Source organism: Chiloscyllium plagiosum, chromosome 11, assembly GCF_004010195.1.
Source record: "Chiloscyllium plagiosum isolate BGI_BamShark_2017 chromosome 11, ASM401019v2, whole genome shotgun sequence".
NCBI classification, from domain to species: domain Eukaryota; kingdom Metazoa; phylum Chordata; class Chondrichthyes; order Orectolobiformes; family Hemiscylliidae; genus Chiloscyllium; species Chiloscyllium plagiosum.
Window position 1 is genome coordinate 71,726,606 of NC_057720.1, and position 21,620 is coordinate 71,748,225.

General features: G+C 39.6%; 1 protein-coding gene across 2 annotated transcripts in view; it reads left to right on the forward strand.

The window, feature by feature from the left end:
• The window catches only part of dennd1b (DENN/MADD domain containing 1B), a 299,799-nt gene that overhangs the window by 86,411 nt on the left and 191,768 nt on the right, over window positions 1-21,620 (forward strand). Inside the window, exon 3 of one of the 2 annotated variants that reach the window (XM_043699790.1) lies at window positions 13,643-13,686. The exons of the other annotated variant lie outside the window; for it this stretch is intronic. Coding sequence (XP_043555725.1) covers window positions 13,643-13,686 — 44 coding nt within the window. The remainder of the gene's footprint in view (window positions 1-13,642; window positions 13,687-21,620) is intronic. 2 annotated transcript variants of the gene reach the window in all.

Sequence of the window (21,620 nt, forward strand, 5' to 3'; positions counted from 1 at the left end):
TGCAAACTCCACACAGTCAGTCGCCTGAGGCGGGAATTGAACCCAGGTCTCTGGCGCTGTGAGGCAGCAGTGCTAACCACTGTGCCACCGTGCCGCCCTGTTATTGGGGAAGGTTTTAACTAGCTCAGTGGGTTGTGAGAATTTGGAAAGAATATTGTGGGCGGCACGGTGGCACAGTGGTTAGCACTGCTGCCTCACAGCGCCAGAGACCCGGGTTCAATTCCCGACTCAGGCGACTGACTGTGTGGAGTTTGCATGTTCTCCCCGTGTCTGCGTGGGTTTCCTCCGGGTGCTCCGGTTTCCTCCCACAGTCCAAAGACGTGCAGGCAGGTGAATTGGCCATGCTAAATTGCCCGTAGTGTTAGGTAAAGGGGTAAATGTAGGGGAATGGGTGGGTTGCGCTTCGGCGGGTCGGTGTGGACTTGTTGGGCCGAAGGGCCTGTTTCCACATTGTAAGTAATCTAATCTAATCTAATCTAATATTGGTAAGTAATATCAGGGTGCAAGAAGGTGAGAGAGAGACAGCACTAAAAGAGAGAGAACAAAGTTAGTGATAAAATCTAAATGCAAATGTGTGAATGCAGAGAGTCTAGTTAATAAGGCTGGGGAGTTCCAAACACACATTGCCTTGTGGCATTTAAAAGTCGTGGTGATAATAGAAATCTGGCGTAAGGAAGGTTGGGCTGCAAGTTAAATGCTCCTGGTTACAGATGTTGAGTAAAGCTAGGAAATGATAAAATGGTGGAAGGGCAGTTTTTTCTGGTTAAGGAAAGCATTGCAGTACCAGAGAAAGGATGTTTCAGAGGACAGAATTGATTGAGTGAGAGCTAAGGAATAAGAAGTATGCAATTACATTTCTCCATGTAATGCATAGACCAACAGCTCATGGAAGGATACAGAGCAATAAATGTGTAAGGAAATTACTGAGTGTAAACATCATGGAGTCATTACAATAGGAAACTGTAGGTACCCATGTGTGGACTGTAATATTGATACTGCTAGAGACAGTAAGGAACAAACGTTTTTACGTTGTGTCCAAACCAACAAGAAAGGACTGCTATACCTGGTTCTTGGGAATGAGGTGGGTAGTAGGTCAAGTGACAATGGGGGAAGCATTTAGATGTCAAGTCACCACAGTCCCAGAGCTGGGCTTCTCTCCCATTAGAGGCATGCAGCTGGTGGTGGTTTAACCTGAGGATCACCACATCTCAGGCAAGGGGAAACATTAAGGGGGAGGGTCCTGCGTAGCAACCTCAGCCAGTGTGGGAATTGAACCCCCGCTGTTGGCATCACTCTGTGTCACAAACTGGCTGTCCAGTCAACGAGCTAACCAACTAGTTGTGAAGATAGCCCAAGTAATTATAGACCAGTTAGTTTAACTTCAGTGGTGGGGAAACTTGTTGAAGCAATTATTTAAGATAGAATTAATAGTCACGTGGGTAAAGGTGGGTTCATTTGGAAGGGGCAGCATGGATTTGTTCAAGGAGAATCATGCCTGACTAACTTGTTGAAGTTTTATTGAAGAGGTAATAGTGAGGATTGATGAGGTCGAAGACATTGATGTTGTGTACTTGAGCTGTCAAAATGTATGACAAACTTGAGACAAGTTAAAGGTCATGGAAGAATAGAGGCACTAACACCATGATTATAAAATTGGCTGAGGGAGAGTAATGATTAATGGGTATGTTTCAGCCTGGGAGACAGTTTGTAGTGGAGTTCCCCAAGCGCCACTTCCCCTTTTGCTGGTACACATGGTTCATGCCTTGGTGTGCAGGAGATAATTTCAACATTTGTGGACAGTGAAAATCTCAGAAGGATTGTAGACTTTGAGGAGCACGGTGTCAAACTTGTAAAGGTTATTGACAAGTTAGTGGAGTGAGTGTCTGTGTGACAGGCAGACAGTTCAATGTGGAGAATTATGATGTGATCCATTGGTACAATGAGCATGGGGAGATGGTGTAAAATGAAGGGTACAATTCTGAAAGAGTGCAGGAGCAGAGAGGTCTGGGTGTATATGTATATAAGTTATTAAAAATGCCAAACAGCTAGAGAAAACTGCTGGTAAAGTCTATAGTATTCTTGCCTTAATTAATAGGGGCATAGAAAACGTGAATTAGGAGGCCATGCTGAACATACAGGATGCTGGTTAGACCTGAACTGGAATATTATGCACTGTTCTGGGCAGTGCAGAACAGGTTAGATGTGAATGCATTGGAGAGAGGCCAGAAGAGATTTCCAAGATTGGTTCCAGGGATGAGAAACTTCAGTTCAAAGGATCGATTGGAGAACTTTTTTTCTCTTGAGAGGAGAAGACTCAGAGGACGTTTGCTCGAAGTTTTCAAAATCATGCAGGGACTCAACAGAATAGTTAGGGAGAAAGTGTTCCCACTCAAAAATGGATGAAGAACCCGGGGGTGCAGATTTAATGTGTTTTGGAAAAGAAACAAATACAAAATTTGAAAAATCTTCTTCATGCAGTGAGTAGTTAGGATCTGGAAGGCACAGCCTGGAAGTTTGGTAGAGACTGATTTCAGTGTCGACATTCAAGAAGGCATTCAGTGATTGTTTAAATGGAAACAATGTGCAGGGTTATGGGGAGCAGTGAGGAGATTAGGTTAAAAAACATCAGAGAGCTGGTGCAGACTCCAAGAGGTCCCATGACTTCCTTCTGCACTGCAACAATTCTGTGATTTAGGTCAGTGAACTTTCATTAGAGCCTGAGAAAAATAGAGGAAGTGGTTCAACTAATAAAGCATCTACTGTGGTGAGTAGGGGGAAGAAGAAAATCAATGCTGGATGATGAGTCAGAGATATGTGAATAAAAGAAGTGAGACAATGGAATCAGAAGGCTGGGAATTGTCTGGCAGGTGGTTCACCTTCAGACTCTTTGAATCTTTTATACTATCTATAAGCCACAAATCGCAAGCCAGATGGAGTACTCTTCCCTTAACTGGATGAACTCCGCTCCAATAGCACTCAAGCTTGACTCCATTCAGGACAAAGCAGTGACTTGATTGACAGCCTGTGTTGACCTAAGGTACAGTGTTGTAACTTGCGCAGGCTTTATCAACAGCGGCTTGCAAACTTTCAAAGTCTACCAATTAGATAGATGAAGGCAGCAGAGGAAAGAGAACACCATTACCTGAAGTTGACTACCAAGTTGTTTGTCGTACAGACTGAGGGAGTATGTTATCATTCCTTCACTGTTATTGGGTCAATATCCAGGAACCCCTCCTCAATAGCTTTGTTGGTACGAACAGCATCACAGACTGCACCGGTTCAAGAAGGCAGCTCATCAGCACCACCACCTCGAAGGGCATTTAGACATGGTCAATAAATGAAGGCTGCCATTGATGGTTACACACCACCTGACTCAATGCTTAAAGGCAAAATCTGTATGTTTTCTTTTGTCTGCCAATCTTTACACTCTAATATCGGTGATTATGGGCTACACATAAAATTGTACAAACACCATGAATAAGATATTTTCCAATTATGTGAATAAATTGCTCTTCTAAATTTTTCCTCTATATTTGAGGAACTTTGTTAACTTTTTGTGGAAAACAAAGTTGCAAGCTCTCCCACAAGTATTTGAAGCAGATATTCTGATGAAGAGCTGGCCTTAGGGAGATGGTGCAGTCTGATCATGCATCAGTAGATTTTCAGGATGAGTGACAGATTAACTGATAACTGGAAGGGTATATCCTCTTTTTGGCAAAAACAGATTCTTTTAACATTTAATAAATTAGTTGAAAGCACACTGCCCAATGAAATTTTTAACTTTCCTATTTTGTCAGCAGGAAGGGAAGGCTGCTGGCGAGCAAGGGTATCTGTTCTCGTTATGATTTAGGTCTTCGTTCCTTTTTCTTCAAAAGAATGTTTATTGGGTGCATTCAGGTTTTAATTATGATAAGTTGTGTTTTTTTTTGCATATAGCTGGAAAAGATTCAAACTCTTAGTCACATAGTAGAGTCGAAGACAGACAATCTTTCCTCAGCAAGTTTTCCACTGCTTGATCTATTTGCTGTTATTGGGTGCATCCAATTGAAAAAGACAATGCTCATGCCAAATGCACAGCCAGAGATCAGGCTGTGAGCACATCACACTGTGAGCTGGTAACAGAGAGAGGTTGGGCAAAGCTAAAATAGACATTTCACAGGGTGGAATAACACAGGAATTAGAATTCACTGGCCAAGCCATTCAGAGCTTGTGTGTTCTGACTTCAGATTTACATTTGCACTAATAATTGCAGATTTGCAATTATTGGATCAGAAGTGATTATCAGTCACTTCTCCATCGACACTCCACTGGTGTAGTTGAGCTGATGGAAAATTTGGCAATAAATTAGTTTGTGTTTGACATGTTAGCAGTAGGAAAGCAGCAGCAAGCGCATTGTAGTTCAAGCAGAATGTACTGAAAGGGCTGGTCATAGAGTGAGGTAAGGATGTAATCAACGCATTGATCCAGAATGCTAACTTGACTAGAGCAGAACTTAATACGGGGAGGAACGGTGGATGGAGGTGTTTGATGTGAGTATGTAATGAGATTCAAAATTAAGTCAATAAAAGTGTGATTCTAAAACTTAAATAATATGCACAATTCCTATAGCATGTGGGGGTTGTGAGGATTATGTACTAACCCGAGCCTTTGATAGTTAGATGTCAGAAATCGTTTGTGTAACCATTTGTCTGAAAGCATAGTTCACAACGAATCAGAAGTTGTATAGTTTCAGAAATTCTGCTGCAGTGGCTTACATATAAAAGGCAGGGAGAGTTCCACATGCCTAGTCTATCTTGAGGTATTATGGGAGGTTAGGCGCCAAAGTATTTAACTTCATACGGGCTATAGGGTTTGGAAAGTATGACAATTTTGGACAAGTATCGCTGAAGTAGAGGTTCATTCTAATTGTATTGAAATCTCAGTCTAATCCATTTGTGTGGTAAATTCTGATTTAATCAATGAACATTTCTGACAGTGAGTTGGGTACAGGATGAAGAAATTTTATGGTGATCAAGATGTAGAAGGCACAGGACCAGTTATTCCTGGCTTGGATGATCACAAAAAAAAGAGTAATTGCAACTGTGTGACTCCTTTATCAAGAAAAAGCACAAATTGTGTGGAACATTCTATAGTGAGTAGTTGGAATAGAATGAAATAATATTCAATTCAAATTAGTCATTTTGTTAATTTCTCTGAAGTGGGAAATCGTTTCGGTCTTATAATGAGCACCCTCACTAATGCTGCTTGCTACCTGGCTTTGCGTAGACTCAATGATATGGTTTAACTGCACCCTTTTGCTAAGTATAACTTCTTTCACATTGAGTGTGCAAAACAAAAATGAAGTTGCTAGACTTTGTTGTGAACTGGTCAGTGGAGGACAAATGCAATTAAAAGAAAATGAAGTCGTAAGCTGCTTCTCTGTAATTGCTTGGTACTTTCAGATCTGTTCATTGGTGCCTAGCTGCTGAGTTCTGGGCTATCACTGCATTGTTTATAAACTTTCTAATCAACCTGTTCAATGATGTTATTTCATCATTTTGGGTGGGTGACTCTTCGGAGTGTTGATGTGGACTTGTTGAGCCAAGTGGCCTGTTTCCACACTTGTAGGGATTCTATTCTATTCTATACCTCTGGAGCAGATGGGATCTGAACTTCAGCCTATGGTTCAGAGTTATGGACAGTACCAATGCAGCACAGGGGTGTCCTGTCACAGCATTGTCATTGTTTAATTATTGGCAGCACTCTCATTCTGTTACTCAGAGGGTGTACTATCTAATCAGATCCAATAGCATATGATTTCACTTTATTCTAAGCAATATTCCCTCCAGTTTGCTTTGTTGTGTACTGTCCATTCATTGCACAGGATTCCCTTGGCTTGCACAGAAGACTGAGCAGCTGAGAGGCACCATTGGCTGTAAGTATTCAGGGAGTGTGAGCAATGTTGTCTGATTGAAATTCTGAAGCACTTCCTAGTCAGTAGCAATGAGTATTATCTGTTCACTATGATAATTCATTCTATGCCTGATCTATGCTTTAAAAAATAAATCAACAGATTCCTGGTCTTTAGTCCATGTCCATTTATATTTGGAAAAGTATGGGCTTATCGGTGAAAGGCAACATGGTTTTGTGCAGGGTAGATCATGCTTTACCAACTTAATAGAGTTCTTTTGAGGAAGTGACCAAGTTGATAGCTGTTGATGTCGTATACATGGACTTTAGGAAAGCATTTGACAGGGTTCCCCATGGTAAACTGATGGAGAAAGTGCAATCATATGGTGTGTAGGGTGTTCTAGCTAGATGGATAAAGAACTGGTTGAGCAACAGGAGACAGAGTAATAGTTGAAGGGAGTTTCTCAAAATGGAGAAAGGTGACCAGTGGTATTCCACAGGGATCAGTGTTGGGGCCACTGTTGTTGTTATATACATAAATGATCTGGAATAGGGCTTTGTTGGTCTGATTGGTAAGTTTGCAGATGACACAAAGATTGGTGGAGTTGCAGAATGCAGATTTGGGAAATCTAATTCTCGAGCCAAGTATACTGTAAACAGAATAGCCTTAGGAAAAGTTGATGAGCAGAGAGATTTGGGAGTTCAGGTCCATTATACCCTGAAGATGGCTGCGCTGGTGGATAGAGTGGTCAAGAAGGCATTTGGTATGCTTGCCTTCATCGGACGGGGTATTGAGTATAAGAGCTGGCAGGGCAGGTCATGTTAAAATTGTACAAGACATTGGTTCAGCCACATTTAGAATATTGTGTACAGTTCTGGTCACCACATTACCAAAAGGATGTGGACTCTTTGGAGAAGGTGCAGAGAAGGTTTACGAGGATGTTGCCTGGTATGGAAGGTGCTAGCTATGAAGTGAGGTTGAGTAGGTTAGGATTATTTCCATTAGAAAAAAAGAGATTGAGGGGGGACCTGAGTGAGGTCTACAAAATCATGAAGAATATAGGCAGAGTAGATCGAGATAAGCTTTTTCCCAGGGTGAGGGATTCGATAACGAGAGGTCACGCTTTCAAGATGAGAAATGAAACGTTTATGGGAGATATACGCGGCAAGTACTTTACACAGAGGGCAAGTACTTTACACAGAGGGTGGTAGGTGCCTGGAACACACTGCCAGCAAAGGTAGTAGAGACAGGCACGGTAGATTCATTTAAGGTGCGTCTAGCCAGATGCATGAATAGGTAGGGAGCAGAGGGACACAGATCCTTAGGAATTGGGTGATAGGTTTAGACAGTGGATTTGGATCGTCTCAGGCTTAGAAGGCCGAAGGGCCTATTCCTGGTCTGTAAATTTTTTTGTTCTTTGTGTGAGGAGTGCAGCAGTATTGAGGGATGGCATACTGTATTTTGTACAGTTGGGGAAAATGGGTTGAAAGAGCTCTTGGGAATAGTGGTGACTAAAAAGGGGCAGCATTGGAGTTGTTTGGGCAGTGGTTGGGAGAGGGTTCATGGGAATAGTAATGACAGCTCACAAGGTTTTAGAGAGAAAAACAGAATAACTGCATTTATGCCAATGCACCTTCTCTGATATGTCAGGTTGTCTTCAATCACAAGCTTTGGGATCTTGAGTCGAAGTAATGCCATTTTTTCTTTATTCATTTATGGGAAGAAGGCATTGCTGCATCAGCAGCATTTATTGCCCATCCCTAAATCCTAGAGGGCTGTTCAGAGTCAACCACATTGCTATGGGTCTGGAGTCACATGTAGTCCAGACCAGGTAAGGATGGCAGTTTCCTTCACTAAAGGGTATTAGTAAACCAGATGCGTTTTACCAACAATTGATAATGAATTTGTGGTCATCATTAGACTCTTAATTCCCAGATTTAAAAAAACAATTTCATATTTCACCATCTACTGCGGTGGGATTTGAACCCAGGTCCCCAGAAGATTATCTGGGTCTCTGGATTAGCAGTGCAGTGATAATATCACTAGGCCATTTCCTCCCCTTTGGAGGTAGTTAGCATAATTTCAAGCTACCACCTTCTGCTCAAATGATTATGTTTGGGTAAAAAGCAAATGACCTATCTGTCCTGCTGTTTTTTTGGCAGTTCAATTGATGCTTTCTTCTGACCAGTTCACTGGCCATTGGAATGGTTTTTCCTGACTTGTGCCATCAGAATTCCACATAAAATGTTGAATATAGCTTTAAGCTGTTGCTAAATTTTTAAAAGGTTTCTGTCTCCTTCTCTAACAACAGAAAAACCTATCTCTGATGTGTTCACAGTGAATCTCTTGTGTAATATCTCTCTCACCTTGAGAGCCTTCCCAAACCAAGATGCATAAACCAATAGTTTAGAAATCACTGACCTGTAAAGGCAGGTTCACAGGGCTCACTATGATGAGGGCAGTTTAGAAAAAGTGAAACTACTGAGTTGCAATGGGGAAGGAAGATGCCTTGAGTTGCAAATTGCTACAACACCTTAATCAAGATAAAATTGCTGTTTTCTCATTTACTCTGCCTTTTACCATATGTAGTTAAAAGACATTATGGATTGGACTATGTTTTCAAAATAGCAGTGAATGTAACAGTGCTCACCATTTATGCACATAGTCTGGTTACGTACTTGCAGAATTAAATTCAGAAATGAGAAAGTTGCTTTATGAGATGTAGCGGTCTAATGTAAACTATTCAGACACATTATCTCTGTTTTTGGTTCCTCATTCAAATGATTGAACTATGCTAGTGTTGCAGCTATGGACTCGGTGCAAGCCAAATGCAGTAGTTAAGTTTGTTACTCTGCATACCCTTTAAGTGGTTTGCGAAGTTTTAATTACAGCCAAGGACACCTATCAGACACTGAAAGTTAACTTTCTAAATGCTATTTATTATTATCGGAGATTTAAAAGAAAGCAACCTTTCTTAAAATCATTTTTATTTGGATTGCGAGAAAGAGAGAGCAATTCTTTTTTTTCTTTCCTTCTTTCCTCCTTTCTTTCTCTTTATTTCACTTCTGTATCTGATTTAACGTTAAATCGTCCACTCATTTACAGTTCCAAATTCAGGTTGGGGAGTAGGGCAGTTATTTGTCCTGTTCATACAGGTCCCAGATGCCATGTAGAGTGTGTCAGGCCATTTTCATGGCTTATTGACAGCAACATGCTGTGCTAAACCCAGTGGGCACGTGCAAGTCTAACAAATAGCTGCCCCTAACACCGGCTTTCAGTCTGTGGTATTTCTTCGAAGAACAGCCCCAAATATGGCTGACGGAGTAGTTTATTTTGAAATGTTTTATTTTGTCTTCTGCCTTCACACAATGAGCATGCTGCATTTGATTAAAAGAAAAAGTCTCACCTAGATAAATTAGCTATGAAGCTGATCACAGTAAAACATCATTTGACAAGTCAGTTGTGCTGCAAGGCATTCCCACTGTGGGGACTTAAGGTAATCAATTTATGAGCTACAGTCAAGTATCAGCCATCTTAATCTAAAGTGTCAATTTGTTCAGTTAGAAGCACTTCTGTCTCTTGAATTAAGAAAGTTGTGGGTTCAAGCCACACTCCAGGATTTCAGTGCAAAATCTGCTTGACTCACAGTCCCTCAGTATGGCACGAGTTGTATTGCTGGAGGTGCCATAATTCTAATGAGATGCTAAACCATCTGCTTTTCTGCTTGTTTTTTTTCTTCCCAGAGTCATTCTGGTATCCTGGGCAACATTCTTCCCTCATATTACATTAAAAGCAAGTTCAAGAATGCACATGTATTCACAAGCTCTTTGTCATGTCATTACGATATCCCAAAGTACAGAGCTTAATATAAAAATTACAAATTAGCTGGTTATTCATTACAATGATGTTTGTAGGACTTGCTCCGTGCAAAGTCCCACTGTGATAAATTGGATTGCAAAAGCTGGTTTGCTGATATACCAGCAGCATTGATTGCACTACCAATTAATGGTGATGTCCATTGAGATGTTTGAGAAATACAGTTATTTTCAATCTGTAGTATTTCCTTGTTTTGTAGCTCTAAAATTGGGTTGCCTTTGTATTAAAAAAAATTGTTTTGCTTTAATCTTTTTAAAGCAAATGTCTGAAGATCTGTACATTGTTTGTTGACAACATTGTTAGGGTACAGTTTTATACTGCTCTTCAATCATAGATATTCCTTTTCCAATAATTTTTTTTTTAAGCCTCAATGGAGTGACTTTATATCTGTTATACAGTGTTAGCAATTATACATAGCTTCTACTTCAGACTGCAAGAGTAATATTTTCCATGAGTGTTTGAAATTATAGGTCTTTTACAGTACATTTAAACTTCACACTTAGCACATTCTGGCACTGCATTTTAACCCTTGGGTGTTGAAATAAAACTCTGTGCAATTAACCAGGTTTCTTAAACTGTCAACATCAACAACTTAGCAATTCTAGTTCTTGAGTTGTAGTCTATGACCAGTGTCAATTTGCAATCATTTATTTATAATTATACCAACTTCACTTTGAAGCGTGTGGAGAAATGAACTGGAAGTACCCTTTTAATTAGATAAATGATCCAGTTTAACATCTGACTCATTGGTACCACTGTACAGTAAAGCACTAAATAACACCAGTGGTTTAATTTTTACTTGGATATGTTCAACGCGGACACTTTATGTGCACTCTGCATTCTGATTTTCCAGCTTCTCATCCCCTTCAAGAGTACAAAGCAGAGAGATATATCATGGATGTATCTGTACATTGTGTCCACTACAAAGAATATAATTTATTGATTAGTTTATATACATGTGGCATAACTGAAGCTTGACCAAGAATTTGAATTGTGATATTTGATGGCTATATGTGTAGTTGTTTAAGTGGTCTGAAACTGATGCATCTGAATCTTAGGGTGTAGAATACATCCTATACATAAATGAATCCACCAGGACCACGTGAGGAGTGTCTCATGACTCCCCCTTTTCATCTGATTTCAACAGGATTTTAAAAAAATCCATCTACACTAGCTAATTCTGAGTGTTCAATAGATTATCTACTGTAATCATAAAATAATATATTTTCTTTTAAGTTTAGCAAGGAAAGAAGTCAACTTTCCCATACTTAAAACCAGCCAAAGTGAAATAATAAAGTATGCTTGATTAAAATAAGTCTTTCTGGTTCTGTTTAAAGTTCGCCCTCGAATTTTTTTCGACCTGTAAATTTGTTGAACATGAGCAAGAGGCAGATTCTCAGGAGCAATGCTGGATCCATTTTCTGTCTCACTTTCTTACCCTTTCTCTCACTTGTGCGCGCTCACATACATATACACATACACACTTGAAGTTTGCATATACAAATAGACTATCCAAATTGGAGTTCTTAAAAGAAGAGTGATATAGTCAGTCATAACAAATATTTGTATCACACATCTATCATACATGATTCAAAGCATAGTTCACCAAAGAATGAAGGGGCCAGTTTTCCTTGTGAAAGAAAGGAATTTTATTACTTAATAATTCCATGAGAAAAATAGAGATAAGTGTGTCATGGAATAATCGCAATCACAGGCGATACCTTTAAAAGTATGAGTGTCTGTTACAGACCATGAGAATAAAGGTTACATAATTCAAAACTCCTGAGTGTTCTTGAGGTGTCATCAGTTGAGTCCACAATTATTTACTTATTGACTTGTTCTTCTCAGCAGTCGAGATGTCCGTAGATGCATTTGTAGTCTCAGTGCATGGTTGTTGCCCAATTTGCTTTTCTACTGGACATTATATTGCATAATAATTCCGAGAAGCAGGGACAAGGGGAGTAAAAGAGTCATTTAGTTTTTGTGTACAAATCCATTTCTCCTTCTCTCTTTGCCTTGCAGATTTAAAGCAGCTCTTAAAGTAAAGATCAATTTGTATTCCTGAGTCTAGCTCCCCTGTCTTCCCAAGCTGGCTATGTGGTAGACAATTCTTGCATTCTGAATATGTAAAATTATCATACAAGTGTATGATAATTGAAAGGCAAGATGCAAATGTCTTGATGTTGGTACAGTTGCTTAGTTGCCTAAGTAGATTAAAATAGTAATTTAAGTGTGTATGCCTTCATTTATTCTAATGGTTCTCTTGTTACTTACCTCAATCAGTGGACAACTGTAGCTTTTTTCGGTACAAACTTCTTTATTTGTAAAAAGCATTTTCGTCCCTTAGAAGTCTTGGGTACAACAATCAGATGAAGGAAGTTAAATTTTGAGAGTTCAAATTTACCACTAACAAAAGAAAATATAGCAAGACATGTGGTAATACCTAATCGATGTAAATTGCACTATTTATGTAGTTTCTTGTAGAATTGGCAATAAGGCTAATTCTTGTTTTTTTAACTGGAATACATGAGAACAGTGATTTACCTTTTCTGGTTCCTTGTTTATTCTGTGTTGATGAGTTAACTTGGCAATGGTGTTCTCAGGCTAATGAGTGCTTTGTTTTATTTATGCACTGATTTTTACTAAATATTTGTCGATTGAATGGAATAATGTGGTTACAGTGTTGCTTTAAGCTCTGGTTATACATTTAACCAGTACAGTTCTGCAACTGCCTGATTGAAGTAAGTGTTTCTGGCTCTGTTTAAAATTTGCTCTAGAATTTTTTTTCGACCTGTAAATTTGTTGAACATGAGCAAGAAGCAAATTCTCAGGAGCAGTGCTGGATTTATGCATCAGTATTTACACACTAATTTAACTTGGATCTTCCAGTTTATGGAAACTGTTTTCAGTTGTGTGCAAATTGATATCCACTGATTTTGCAATACCCTTGCATATGTTTGGAGTTTGCCCTGAGCTGTAAATGTAGTCCCATAAACCATTGACTACAGTGGTTTACAGGATATCATGGGGCCTGTTGGTTCAAGGCCATGGTATGTGTCTGGCCTCATAAAGTAACACCTTTCTTTTCTTCATGGAGCCAAGCATACACACAAAAAATACAAGGCAAGATTGCCTTGAGTGAAATAGTACAAGCTCATCTTTGGTTACAGATTACTCCATATCCAACATGATCCTCACAACAATTTACAGTTTTTCCAGTGTCTACATTACATGTGAACCAGTTTGTTAATCCCAGAGAGTGAATTTAACAAAATTGGAACAGTGTGTATATAAAAGTGGTCTTGGCTGTGTTTTATGCATCTTGGCTACTTCTAGTACAGAAGCTGCTGGTAATGTCAACTTTTCTCTTTTTTGATTCCATGCCAAGAAAGGAGAGTTTTCATGTGAGAGATAAACACTAAATGAAACACGATAAATTTCTTAATGTAACTTTTAACTATGTGCTAATTTTAATTTGGTTAATGTGATTTCTAGACTGGACCTTGTTCTTTTAAAAGCATTGCTGCACTCAGTAAACACTGGTTGGTTAAATCCAGCCCTGTAGGTTAATGAGGGTAAAATTAGTGGTTTATTGGTCATTGATATTTTGTGATTAAATAAATTAGCTCTAAATTGACAAACAAAGTCTCCTTGTTTCAGCAAAACATGTAAAGCAATATGAATAAAAAATACAAATGTACAAATATTGGTGTAATGTCAGTAGGAATTCAGAAACCTTGCACAGTGATTTTTGGACGGCTGCTTCAGTTCTTGCCTGAGAAGTTAAAACTGGCTGCTGTTTGAATATTAATGTGCTCTGACTGAAATGCTTTATTCCTTCACAGCTGATTTATACTATCTGTCAATTATTTACAGATCCAGTGGTTGTGTGGAAGTTCCCAAAGGATTTCAGAGACCAGGTTTGAAACATGATTAACTTTTTGTTTTAATTTAATACGGTTTCCTGTGACAAGATAGGGATGAATGAAGTCAATGAGCAGACCTCCTCGAAATAACCTGAAGCAATTGCAGTACAGGCAACATTATACTTGATTAATGATAGGTCACTTATTTTAATATTTATTTGAGTCTTGGAATTCTGTTGTTCTTCTCAGCACCTTATTTTATCTCCATATGAAGGTGATTCCTGATCAGAAAAAAAAATGTAATTGCTGAGCTTGGAAGACAAATTATAATGCTCTTCAAAATGTAATTCAGTCAATCTCATTGCAGTAAGTTGCTTTGTCATTCTAAATACACCAAATATTATTAGTTGAAACAGCAACAGTTAACTTGCTCCTCCCAGTTGGATAGCTCGTATTAACTGGTGATGTTGGGTAAGGAACAGGAATAGGTCACGCCTGTCACCCAAGGTTGCCTCTCAAAAATCAATGTATCTTTGTTTTAAGATCAACAGCTTCTTGATGGAAAATGTTCCAGATTAACCACTACCCTTTGTATCAAGTGCTTGTTGACACCAATCTTGGACCTAGATTTTATTTGAAGGTTGGGGTCCCTTGTTTTGGACTTCTCATCAGAGAAAATAGCTTTTCTGTATCTGTCCTATCAATTCCTTTCAGACATCATTATCTTCATTATCATCATCTCAGTTGGTTTACCCTTTACCCTTCTGTACTTGAGGGAAGACAAGCACAATCTGGGCAACATTTTCTCAAAATATAACTCCAATATATGAAACTCTTCTGCATCCACTCCAAGGCCAACATAACTTTCCGGAGATGTGCCCAGAACTCTAGACCACACTGGAGATTTGACCTGATCAGAGTATTTTCCATAACTGGATTATAATGTCCAACTATTCGCATTTCAATTACATATAGATGAATGTTAACATTCGTCTAATCTTTTAAATTACTCATTGAAGAAACTTCTAGATATGTACAATGATTTTGTATATAGGGATTATGTACAATATAAATTAATGGCTTAGATGGTGAAAGTGAATATTCAATAGCCAAGTTTGCAGATGACACAAACAAAGATAGGAAGGTGAGTGGTGAGAATAACACACAGCATCTATGGAGTGATAGAGACATGTTAAGCAAGTGGACAAAACTTGGCAGATGGAATATAATGTGAAGAAATGCAAGGTTATACACTTTGGCAGGAAGAATGAAGGAGCTGAAGGTTATTTAAATGGAGAAAGTCTGAAGAAAGCTACAGAACAGATGGATTTGAGGGGTCCTCATCCGCGAAACACAAACATGCTAGTATCCAAGTTCAGCAGATAATAAGGAAGGCAAGTGGAATATTGGCCTTTATTTCAAAGGGATTGGAGTATACAAATAGGGAGGTTTTGTAAAACTATGTAAGCACTGGTCTGTGACTGCACTGGAATATTGTGAACAGTTTTGGACCTCTTACCTATGGAATGATACACTACCAATGCAGAATGTTCAGTAGGCTGACACCAGGTATAGAGGGACTGTCTTATGTGAAGAGGTTGAGTCATTTAGGAATGAGAGACAACCTTAATGAAACAACAAGATTACTTGGGGTCTTGATAGGGTAAATCAGGAAATGTTGTTTCAACTTGTGGGAGAGTCTAGGACTGGAGAGCATCATTTCAGAATAAGGGGTTGCACATTTAAGACAGAAATGAGGAAAAGTTTCTTTTCTCTAAGGGAAATGGATCTCTGGAATTCTTTACTGAACAGAGCTGTAGAGGCCGAATCCTGAAGTATCTTCAAGGCTGAAATGGACAGATTTTTCATCCGTGGAGGAATCATGTTATGGGAAAAGCAGGAAAGTGGAGATGAGGATTGTTGACTCGGCCATGATCTCTTTGAATGAGAGCAGACTCAATGGCTGGCTGATCTACTTCTGCTTGTATGTCTTATGCCCTTATGGTACACTACCAAAATGGTTTAACTGGGGTGCTGCCTGAACATCATTTACAGATAAAATAGGCATCAACATGTTATTTTTGAGGGCATGTGACATTTACTCAAGGGCTACTTGTAGTTCCTAAGAATCAAAAATTTGCTTTTCAAGGGCTTCTTTTTCATTCTCAATAACTCCATTATTCGTTGGTTGGAGTGGGGTAGTAACATTATGTTCTGCATTTATGTTGCCAAATGGGGCACAGAAGCAGGATTAGAAGAACTCATCGCTGTCATCAATAATCATTCCCCCTCCATTAAGCTTAAAACCTCAAAGTATAAGAAAAGTGTTAATTTTCCCAAAACAGCAGTATTTAAATTGGCACAAGATCACATGCTCACAAGTTGGCATCATAAAAGTTTTTCAAAATAACTGATGCACATCTACACACAAGAAACCATTGTAAACACACACCTTTGCAAAAACTAGAGAGACCACATCTAATGCATTTCCATTACAAATGCTCAATGCTGGTAGGTTTTAACCAGCCACCCCATTCTTACCTTCCTTACTGCATCTCAGATCTCAATCTTGGATTTGAATTTAACAGTTGGCACACGTTACATTACAATAGCAACCAACATATTTTTCTTGAACTTATGCAGCCTACATTCATTTTTCAAAGATTTCAAGTTTCCTGAATCTTACTTAGCTGAGTATTCATTAGACTGGTTAAAATGTGTTCCGGCTGTTTTGCAGCCTCCTCTCCCCCTCTTTCCTCTTACACTATCTCTCTTCCATATCTTGCAGTCTCTCTCTCTCTCTCTCTCTCTCTCTCTCTCCTCTCCCCCCCCACCATCTCCTCCATCCCTTTGCAGATTGCCTTGAGTATCCTTGCTTGGGCACTCTTTACAAATCCCTCCACCCCTCACGAGTGAGCTTGGCAGTATTAAGTATGGAGAGACGCAGCCGGTGATTGGAAAAGCAGTTCCTCTGAGAGTCCTCCGGCTCCTGCCAGGCCACTGTTTTCCTTAATTGGTTGACACTGAAGAGTGTTTTCTCATGGGTACTTTGTGGGCTATCAGAGTGCCTTATATTTCAAACACTGAAATACGAGTACAGGTTAACATGGAAACATATATTGTCAGGAGTTTTATATCCTTCAAATCATTCAAAAAATATTTTATCTTTTTGTATTCTTGTTGATAAGGTCAATATTTGCATTAAATAACCCACCATTGCTTACACTTTAGACCTGAATATATGAAGAAAGGTCACTTTTAGAAAGTGTGTTGATGCCAGTTGCAACGTGCCCCAACATGAGCCGTTGATACAGATAACAACAACTTGGAAATAAAGGTGCAATATTATTGTATGTTGGCCTAAACAACACTGTGAAGTGTAATTAATATTGTCTGTGCAAGCAGTCAAATGATTTCTTTATCACATTTAATGGAGGAAGATTCAAACCGTTTAGGGAAGCAAAAGTCTGCAGCAGGTTTTTAGTTATGAGCAAGCTTCTGCTTGTGTTTTTTTCTGTTTTTTTTCGGTATTGCTATCAATGCCAGCACAGTGAACCTCATTTTGTGCTGGAGGCTATGTTCTGACTGCACTTCGTGCACACCCTCATTGCTCTTGTTGTTCCAAAGTCCAGTTGGCTTCCTGGGGTCCACAGAATTCATTTTTACAAAGGAAAAATTACCACTTTAATGCCATCTTTTGAGGTCTTTTGGTATCCCTATTTGCTATGCCGTGTTCAAGCTTTTTATGAGGTGAAATCACAATTGTAATTTTAACAGTGCAATGATGTCGCTGTTGTTCTGCTTTGTATTCAGTTAGCCACCTGTCTCTGCCTGCACCACCTCTGTTCAGAGACAGTATCTGTCTGTCTGTCTCTCTCTCTCTCTTTCTCTCCCTCTTGCACGCTGTCATTCTCTTCCCCCATTCTGTTTCCCTCTCATTCTCTCTATCTCTCTCACACTCGTTTGTTCTCTCTCCTTCTCCATCTCAATCATTCTCTCTCTCCCCTTCTTGTTCATTCTCTCTCTCTCACTTTGTCTCTTGCTCTCCATCTCTCATTCTCTCTCATCCTGCCCAACCCCCCACCCCCGCCCAAATCTCTCATTCAAAACCATTCGAAAGTGGCCTCAAGACCTTGGACAGCACTTTTGTTCCCCTTTTAGCCAGCTTCCTGACAATGGACCTGTAAAACTCTTCAGCAGTGCTTCTTTCCACATAATGAACATCACGGAAATGTCATCCTTTCCTGTTTTTTTTCCAAGGCATTCCTGCGAGGAACCTGTATTATTCAGCAACATTTCAGAAATATCTAACATTCCGATATTATTTTCAGCTTCTGCTTTTCCAACCACGTAACCTCACATGTTAATGTTGTATTTAACATCGAAACCACCCCAAGATTGGGGATATGACCACACACTTGAAATCAATCAATCCATTTGATTTTTTTGCAAGTTTTGAAATGTGAAGTAAACAAATAAACCTTTGCGATAGGAACAAGATGCTGAATAGGTTTTATTGTGAAGATGTGGGTGTACTGTACCTTTAAGAAAGTTAAAAGCTCGCAGAACTACCTTAAAGCACCAAGTGTTCTCAACAAGATACAATGTAACATGTAGTCCAGCTACTGGGGTAACCAGGGTAGCTGGTTGGCTGGAGATAAAAAAACAGATTTGAGTTGGGCCAATCTGTTTAAATAATACCCCCCAAAAATACCAAGCTCCAATCAAGTTTGAATTGAGTATATAGGCAATCTTAAAGCCAGTGACACAATCTGATGCTTTGGGGGTCCAAAACCAGGGAGAATTGAACACTTGAGAAGAGAATTGCCACAAAACCAACAGATGTAGACTGCTAGTCAGAACTGTCTGAGAGGTACCTGTCTAGAGAAGGTATTTGCACAGAGAGCGACATTGACACTGACCTGGAGAGCAAATCTGCAAACGGAAGTTTGGACAGCTGGCTGGTTTTGAAATTTGAATTTTTCAGTAAATCTTACTCGGTTGGGGGGGTGGGGGAATGCGGTTTAATCAGACTGGTATTATAGAAGGGAGAGTAAAAGATAGGTTCGAGGAAAGAGTTGTAAATAGTTGTTAATTATTCTGTGTTATATTTATAAGAAATAAATACTTTACTTTAAATAGTTTTCGGCCTCTCAAATTTTCACAAATTACTGCATGGGATAAATCATTTCTGTGTTGCTGATTTAAATTAAGCAGGAGGGTTTATCCTATGTCATAACAGTTTGCTGTGAAAAGTATTCTAAGTTTTAACCATAGGTGAATGTTTGTTCTCAGGTGAAGTGATGTCTTGGGATTTGAAACTAGGCAGGTTGATGATCTTTCACAAGCGCTGGTTCAGCCTGAGTGGCAGGGAAGTAGCACTTAGGCCAGAGGATGAAATCACTGTCTGTTTTTTTCACTTGCTAATCAGTTGAAGGAATTGTTGATATATTTATGATTGAATGAACTGGTATCCCTGTAGCTTGAGGATCTAGGCAAGCAGCTGTCAGAGGGAACCAACAGTTAGCGTACTGAAAGGAGGAACTGAATCCTCACTTTTAGAAAATGACAAAGATGTAGCATGCACGTGAAGCTGTTCACTGGGCTGGGGATTCATCCCTAAACAGCTCTGTGACAGTTTGAGAGCAAGGTATGATGTACTGTCTGCCGAAAGAGTTGTGGGAGTTGGGACCACTGGCAGTAAGTTCAACTGAGTTCTGTGGCAGTTTTCAAGAGAATGGCATGGTCAACCATATCCAACACTGAAGAAGTGAAGAATAATGCCTTGTAGTAAGATAGGGTGTCATGTAGTTCCTCATCCACAGCAGGACTGTTGCTGTAGGTGGGCAGAGGTTTCAACAGGGATTTTCGAAAGAGCTGGTACTGAACTTAGAGGCAGCACACAAGGTCAGAGACTTGAACATAAGCAAAGACTTGTGTGGTTGAGTTTTAGATGTTTCCTTCCCCACCCTCCATGCCTGTCAATGGCCCTTGCCCTCCACAAATCACATCCTCCAATGCCCCAACTCCTCCTACTGAACACCCTCCAAGACCCTCTTCCTGTTCCTTCATGACTGTCCCTTCGCCTCTCTGTGGCTGCGGATCCTTGTAATTGTAATTTAAAAATGAAAACTCCAAATATACAAAAGGCTCGCATGATTCTAATTTGTACACAGCAGAATAATGATTGTTGGGGTATTACATTTTCTAAGTAACCATGCAACAATTATATGCACGGTTTCAGCAATTTTGCATGGCAGGTATTGTATTACATTCCACACCTCCCAGTCTGTTTAGTTGCTTATAACCTCTGGAGTTGCAACTAAATTGCAGCAGATTGTCATTTGGAAAAGAACACTCCTCGTTTCTAAAGTGAGGCGATCTAACATGTTTGATTCTGTGCTAGAAACTAAACACAATCTATCTGTGCAGTCCAGAAGCTATGTTTCTGAATTCCTTTGCCAGGTTTGTTTCCATGCTCACGTGACCTAAGCTGCCTCATCCTTGGACACATTTTCTGTCAGCCTCATCGATACACTTCCTCTGTACTTGCATGTTGAATGATAATTGCAGCAATTGCATATTGTTTCACACTAAGGGCCTTGCACTGAGCTTTTTTTTCCAACCTGCATTTTAAATGGTCTCTTTTCTTCCTTTCTGCTCATTTTTGGCGACAGCTGTATTGCCCTTAAAAAGCCCTCAGTAGCTTACTCAGAGCAATGGCAGGCTGTTCACTGAGTGTGCCTTCTCGGTGCCCACCTTGGCACTGTCATTTGACAGAAAATGAAAAAAAAAGACGTGCATTTAATTTGCTGAATGATGTTCGACCAAGTATTTACAAACGGTTTGTTGAAAACAGTCTTGCATCTTGCCCTTTAGTTTCACACTCAGCTCAGCAAAATTACAAGCTCTTGACCAACACTGCTGCTTTCCTTCTAAGCATTCATTGAAAAGTTGATAATAATCTGCATTTGTCACAATCAACTTGTTGGGAGTCTGTAAACTTGGCTGAGGCTCACCGTCACCACTGTCTCAGCTGGATCACCCAGGTGAACATAGGCTCAACGCTGCTTCAATATCTCGTTAAGTGTGAAGACTGTTTTCTTTATAGGTGAGGCATGGAGCATCATATGAGGTAACATCAATTCACGCTTACGATTTTGGTGTGTCTGTCTGGAATTGGTGGGGGAGGCTTAACTGGTGGAAGGTGGAAAAAACAGCGAAATAAATAAATGAAGGCATTCCTTGGATGAGATTACACGTTCTGAGGATTTGTGTACAGATGGCTTGGCCCCTGGCTCAACAGCATAAAAGGCCTATTCAGTTTGCTCATGATTAGGATTATTTTTTTCATGTTTTTGTTGGGCTACTGCGGTAGTTGAAGAATTCTAAGTTAGCTAGCATATGGCAGCAGCAACCCTCTGTACCACTGGCTCTTTTGTTTATCTCGTTATTGTTGCACTGTTTAATAACAGTTGTAGGCCATAGTTTGGGGCAAAGGGGTTAGTCCACCCTAGGGAGGTGAAGGAGCAGCAGAGTTGTGGATTATGGAAATATGAATTGATTGAATAAGAATTGCTGCTGCTGTAGAATGGGGCTCAAAGGAAGACAGACTGGGAGCTGGCAGCAGCACTGGAATATGATGTGAAAATGACTGGTATAATACTGTGAAGTCTTGGACATTCACAGCTGCTGTCATTGGGAGCAAAAGCATATATTTAGCTCATCAGAAAAAAAAAGGCTTAAAGGGACAAATAGAGCAGACAGATGGAAGTGAATCTATTCCCTTTAGTCTTTTTTGCAGCTACTTTGGTTTGTACGTTTGATTTTTTTTTGCTGTGCGAGTTCAGATGTTTCTTGCACTTTTGATATCATAATTATTAAAACATAATCTTACTTGTACAAGTGTAGAATTTTACATTGTAATTTTATTTGCCTGAACATTGTCTAAAATGGGATATCTACATCTCTGTGTTTCAACAAATTTT